General features: G+C 40.9%; 1 protein-coding gene across 1 annotated transcript; it reads left to right on the top strand.

Annotated features, from left to right (window-relative positions):
* The first annotated feature begins 235 nt into the window (after positions 1-235).
* On the top strand, positions 236-6,047 carry LOC140334479 (gap junction beta-2 protein-like). The gene is made up of 2 exons (XM_072416755.1): positions 236-743; positions 5,264-6,047. Exon 2 carries the CDS (start codon positions 5,264-5,266, stop codon positions 5,987-5,989), a length of 726 nt encoding a protein of 241 aa, XP_072272856.1. The 5' UTR covers positions 236-743; the 3' UTR covers positions 5,990-6,047.
* Positions 6,048-7,057: the final 1,010 nt, after the last annotated feature.

The following is a 7,057-nucleotide window of genomic DNA, read 5'->3' as shown; positions in this document are numbered from 1 at the left end:
AAGGTAAGTGTTCATGGCAGGGGAAGGGCAGTCCAGAAATCATGTTATTTAGGTTTGAGTAAGAGGTAGGTGTGTTGAGACTTAATTGTTCAGTACTGAAGTCATCAATTCTTACCTCTTATTATGAGGTTTTACTTTTATTCCACACCAGGGCTCGAAGGGTTAACCCATCTCAGAAACTGGAAGGACAGCATTTTCTATTTATGAGATTTGAGGAAGGGAATCCATCCCCCTTCCCCATCCAGACATCAGAATAACCTATAGAGGCAGACACATCACAGAGCAGCACAAGATCCTCTCTGGATTGGTCGTCGCAAGGTCCTGGCCTGAAGAACTCACACTCTATTGAGCGGGAGAGGTAATGTTTTAGAATACGTTGCTGGGAGATAACAACAGAAACCGTTCTTGGTCTGTGAGATTGTATCTGACCTGCAGAGCTGACACTTCAATCTTTATAGGACACCGATAGCAGCAGATTGTATCATTCTGGTGATGTGTTCATAGAACTTCTACAACTCAGAGTGATCCTCACCTGCAGAGCTGACACTCACTTGTGAAGCCCTGACCATCGGATTATTCATTTGTCCAGGACCTGGCCTGCAGAGCTGACAATCCATCTGCAAACTCCCTGACTGGAAACGACTTGTTTTGTGTTTTTTTATTAATACGTTTCTGCGAGTCAATCTACAAAATCTCTCTGGATTAACGCTTTCACCTCCTTGTTACAATTTATATCAGTCAAGGTGAGTGTGTGCCAGGTAATAATGTCTCAATCTACAACAATATGTCATAGATAGATATTAATATTATGTAATAAACAAAACAAAATCATAAAAAAAGATAAAATAATAATAACAAGTAGAATCATTAGGAACCTTCAGTAATGTAGGAGAGCGAAAAACAACACACAATATAACTTAATAGGGAGGAAACATATAATCACCTGATCAATACCTCAATATGTAATATTAATATAAATAGATAAAATAGATTATAAGGCCTGGACATCAGGAAACAATGTATATACTGAGTGATCAATAGATAGATAGATAGATAGATAGATAGATAGATAGATAGATAGATAGATAGATAGATAGATAGATAGATAGATAGATATGGGGGTAGGTAGATAGAATCTATTTAAATAGCTTTTCTCTTCTCGCTTCTCCCCTCTTGACTCTTTTTTCTCTTCTATTTTATTCTCTCCTTTCTCTCTTATTATTATTAAACAGGATTTATATAGCGCCAACATATTACGCAGCGCTGTACAATAAATAGGGGTTGCAAATGACAGACTAATTCAGACACTGATACAGGAGGAGAGGACCCTGCCCCGAAGAGCTTACAATCTAGTAGGTACCTTTTGCCTATATTTAGGCTCATTGTAAGCTTCTTAGTGAATTTGTCATAATTCCCAAACAAGTTCTCCTGAAGGTTAGCAGAAGAATGTGCAAATGTTTTATTTATGGCCAAGGACATCTGGTGGGAAGATAACGGATGAGCCAAAACTCATCATATTCCATCAGCTCCTGTTATGTCTGGGATGCCATCCTGCTATACTGATTAGATGTTCCAATACATTGTAACCAATATTGTACTATAGCGCTGCCACAGGGAGGGATAAATACTTCTATATCCAACAAATACCCTTTCCTACATTATCCAAAAGAAATAAAAAGTTGGAACATTAGATTGAGAAGCACAAATACATTGGTATTTTTAAATTAAATTCTAATATAGGACGAGACGTGATGGCTGAATTCTCAACACAAGGGCCCATTCACACATTTGTGTTGAATTGTGGTATAGTGTCATGGGTTCCAGTTATAATTTATTCCCCCAATCAATTCATCTGAAATTTGCTTACTGATGGTGAACTCTCCCTACGCTTTGCCTTTCAGTTCCTATTAAAACAATGACTCGCTCTGCCACCTAGTGGTCAACTGTTACAAGTGCACAACTATTACAATAGGAAAGTATTAGGAAATAAACTATTATGAGCAAATTGACAGAAAAATAATTAATAAATGTGTGCTATTCATCATATTGAATGACACCCCAATGCACTATGGTAATGCAGCTCCAATGCACATGTGTCATAGCATACGCACTATAATACATTTGCATGTCTGATTTTTTATTGCCCAATAAATGGCCTTCATAAAAAACAACCTATAACTTTTAGTTACTGGTATGTATGGGATTGACAGATAAGCAAGTCCACAGTTCAACAACAGAGGGGTCAGACTGTTAAAACTTATTCAACAAAGAGCTAACACAATACGCAAATCACCATCACAACACTTTAATACCTAAAAACAGTAAAATAAAATATTTGAAATTCAAAATGATGTGTCATGGTGAAATAACTCTGAAAATGTAAAAAATTTAATGCAGTCCGTGTTTATTTTACTCTTCTGGTGTCACGCATTAGTTGGTTTGCGCTATGTCGGTGCACTGAAAAAACAACCAACGAAGTGCCTGTAGACACACAATTACTTATCCTGGAGCATAAAAACATTCTATATCACTGTGCAGTGTTACATTCTGTTTACTATATAAACATTACCTAAGGCGACAAGCTACAGGTAACACCCAAGCACACAATAAAAACATTCTATATCACTGTGCAGTGTTACATTCTGTTTACTATATAAACATTACCTAAGGCGACAAGCTACAGGTAACACCCAAGCACACAATACAAACGGCTGCCTCAGAATATTTCCCAGTGTTGTTACAGTTTATTTATTTTCACTTCTTTTTGTATTATATATTGAAGTTCTGGTGCTGTTTTTATACTAGTGTGTTTTTGAACCTATAAAACTTTAAGTGTGGGTTGGAATCATGTGTAAGTCCTGAAAAATGTATTAGACGCTTTGTATTTATTTCTTGTTGTTTTAGGTTTTTTTTTTTTCATTTGAAATAATATTAGAAATAATCCCCAGCAGGTGTTAAAAAAGGGAAACATTTCATGTTGCAATGCTCCACTTCATACTGGAGCTATCCCCTGCAGTGCTTCTGTTTGGCCACAAGATGTCCTTAGTCTACCAGGTTGTATGACAGCTATGGTCACTGAATCAGACTGAGGAGATACAGTGAGTACAGATGTCCATCCTTAAGGGAATGTCCGCATATTATTTTATATTCTTGGTAGAATGATGCAGACACCACTACATTACAAGACTGGCCTGGAGACAATAGAAAAAAGCTATAAAAAAACAGCAAAAAATACAACGGGGGGGCCTCAGAGGAGCGCAGAGTGGTAAGGGGCTGGGAAGGAGTTTGAGCCAGGCTTTACATATTAGATAATAAAATGAATAAACATAAAGGAGCATCAAGTTTAATGTTTCCCAGCACATGCTGCCTGCTTCACCCAGAGGAAGGCAAATAAAACTCTCTGGGGGAATTGCTGCCAATTATAATTCACAAGAGGGAAAAATCATCTCTGGATTCTCTCCAAGATCAGATCAATTCCCTGGATCACATGATTGGTCTCTTAGCTTCCAGTAATTGCCTTCATTCATTTCCATAAACTGATGTTTCCTTGTGCTATGTAAATAAAAAAAAAATAACCTTTATCTCGATACCATGTGCCATATCCCTGTATCGTGTGCCACATCTTTCTACCATGTACCATATCCATAATCCATGTGCCATATCCCTGTACCATGTGCCATATCCCTGTACCATGTCCCATATCCCTGTACCATGTGCCATATCCCCATACCATGTGCCATACCCCTGTACCATGTGCCATATCCCTGTACCATGTCCCATATCCCTACACCACGTGCCATATCCATAATCCATGTGCCATATCCGTAATCCATGTGCCATATCCCTGTACCATGTCCCATATCCCTACACCACGTGCCATATCCATAATCCATGTGCCATATCCGTAATCCATGTGCCATATCCCTGTACCATGTCCCATATCCCTACACCACGTGCTATATCCATAATCCATGTGCCATATCCCTATACCATGTGCCATATCCCTGTACCATGTGCCATATCCCAATATCATGTGCATTATCCCTGAACCACATGCCGTATTCATATACCATGTGCCATATCCCTATAAACTGATGTTTCCTTGTGCTATGTAAATAAAAAAGTAACCATTATCACTATACCATGTGCCATATCCCTATATCATGTGCCATATCTTAATACCATGCACCATGTTCATATACCATGTGCCATATCCTTACACCATGTGCCAAATCTTTATACCATGTGCCATATCCCTGTATTATGTGCCAAATTTTTATACCATGTGCCATATCCCTTTACTATGTGCCATATCCCTATACCATGTGCCATATCCCTATACCATGGGCCATATCTCTATACCATGTGCCATTTCCTTATACAATGGGCCATATCCTATACCATGGGGCATATCCCCATGCCATACGCCATTTTCCTGTACCATGAACCTTGGTCATATACCATGTGCCATATGCCTATACCATGTGCCATATCCCTATGCCATGTGCCATATCCTTATACCATGTTCCATATCTTTCCACCATGTGCCATATCTCTATACCATGTGCCATATCCCTATACCATGTGCCATATCCCTATACCATGTGCCATATCCCTATACTATGTGCCATATCCCTATACTATGTGCCATATCCCTTTACTATGTGCCATATCCCTATACNNNNCATGTGCCTTATCCCTATACCATGTGCCATATCTCAATACCATGTGGCATATCTCTATACCATGTGCAATCTATCTTTACTATGAGCCATATCCCTATACCATGTGCCATATCTCTATACCATGTCCCATATCCCTATACCATGTGCCATATCCTTATACAATGGGTCATATCCTATACCGTGGGCCATATCCCCATGCCATGTGCCTTATCCTTATACCATGTGCCATATCTCTATACCATGTGCTATATCCCTATGCCATGTGCCATATGCTTATACCATTTGCCATATCCGTATACTATGTGCCATATCTCTATACCATGTGCTATATCCCTATCCCATGTGCCATATTGTTACACCATGTGCCATATCCGTATACCATTTGCCATATGCTTATACCACGCACCATCTTTATATACCATAGCATGTTTTTCAACATATAATTTAAGATGCCAGGGAAGCCACATTGCTGACTTTTGTGGCTGGGACAAGGATGAAATGTAGCTAAATATTATAATTCTAGGGTTGGATTAGAAATATGATGCATCCCTTTAATTGATATATTTATTATATTGCAGATGGCGATGGTCACTGGCCTCATCCCGATCCTCCGCACGGCCCTGGAAGCCACCACAGACTACACGGGAAGGACCATGTGGTTTGGTTTCGCTGTGGTCCGTCTTCTTACTCTATACGTCTCTGAGCTCCCCTGGGGCAAACTGGATTTGGACTTTGACTGCCAAGGCAACCAAACATCAGAGTTCTGCCGGAAATCTTGTTTCAGCAACCACTTCAACGTACCGATCGTCTCCTTGTGGAACAGCGCCTACGTCTTCTTCGTGATTTCCGTTCTCCTGATGGAGCTCTTCACCTCCCAGCTCCGGCACAATCTCACCAAATCAGCAATGAGAGGGAAAGGCGACCACCCAGATGGGCCACTGATCGGGACGTGGTCATCGGACTTGGCCCATAAAGATTTGGTTCTGGATTTCCACCATCAAAGAACGTTACTTGTCCTCTACTTGTTCTGCATCTTCCTGAGGTTGGTGGGGGAGTTGACCTTCCTCTACATCTTACTTTGGTGGCATCTACCGCTGGTTTCCGGTGAGCCCATTGAATGCTCCACGTATGTGTGCCCTGGGCCCTACACATGCCTGGTCCGATTCCCAGCCGAGAAGAGAATGTCTCTGTACCTCCTAAGCTCGTTGTCCTTCATATTGGTGATGGTCTGCATCATATTTGGACTCTACAGCATCTGTCACTATCTGGCCAACTGTCGCAGTCACCATAATGAGCGCGCGTGACGTTCTGCACCTCCCAATCTGGACTTTTGACATTTTCAGCACCAATTTCTGGACTAAATGTGGGCATTGAATGGCTATAACATAATACATACACCCTGTGCACTCTGAGTTTTCAGATATGGTTTGTCCATCAACCCATTCCATGGATAATATAATGACATTGGGGACCCCTTCTCTACGCTCCTCTGCATAGACTTCTGACTACAAGTTGGGACAATGTTGGGGTGATTGAGTTCATTTCAACCCCAAGCCTGCTAGGGCGGTTGGTACTAAAGTGTCACTCGGCAGGCCTGGCCTATAATTGGTGTCCCAAAGGTCATATACATTGATTTGGGATGAGTTCAACCCCATGCTTCCATCTTGGCAAACCCAAAGACAGCTCAACAAGGGTGGAAACTTGCAAACTGACATGTTGGAAGGGCAACACCATGTGCTTGGGGCAACTATCCCATCAGCACATGTGCACACGGCAAAGCCTGATTGGTCTCTTTTTCTGCCTTTACCTCCTCTATTCCTCACTGTACAGGAGAATAGAGAACTCTAAAAAGGTTTAGGAACTTACTACAGTTACATTAAGATTTTTACCTCCTTGAAGTTCAGCTTCAAACATTCAGCTGTGTAACACAAAAAAGGGGAATTGGTGGAAATCCCAAAAAAAAGAGGCAGCGAAAGAGAACCACGATGAATATGTGTGTTCATTTATAGAAAGCATTGAGAAGTGATGGTGACCAAAGGGAAGTGTGTGAACTGGAAGGAGAACACAGAAAGTCTTTGTATATAAACAGAAGAACCTGAACTTCTTATTGGGCCTCCACTTTTCCATCCAAACTCAGTGAATGTGACAGTGTTGTGTTATTTTAAAGATGGAAACCCCCAACCAGACACATTTTCTGACTGAGCATATTTCATTGGTAAATCTTGAAGAAGTCCACATTGTCCTGATGGAGCAGAGTCCTCCTGTGAGCTGGGGGGATGGGTGCTTAATGTGGAGAGTGGTGGTGGAGTAATGATGACAACAGCGCCACCTTGTGGTATTATAACCCAATGAATACAGGGCAAAGGTGGTGG

This window comes from Pyxicephalus adspersus, chromosome 7, assembly GCF_032062135.1.
Source record: "Pyxicephalus adspersus chromosome 7, UCB_Pads_2.0, whole genome shotgun sequence".
NCBI classification, from domain to species: domain Eukaryota; kingdom Metazoa; phylum Chordata; class Amphibia; order Anura; family Pyxicephalidae; genus Pyxicephalus; species Pyxicephalus adspersus.
This window is presented reverse-complemented; position numbering and strand designations above follow the sequence as displayed.

Bases quoted from the DNA above. Each gene is read 5' to 3' on its own strand.
- LOC140334479 (XM_072416755.1), top strand. From the start codon at position 5,264: ATGGCGATGGTCACTGGCCTCATCCCGATCCTCCGCACGGCCCTGGAA.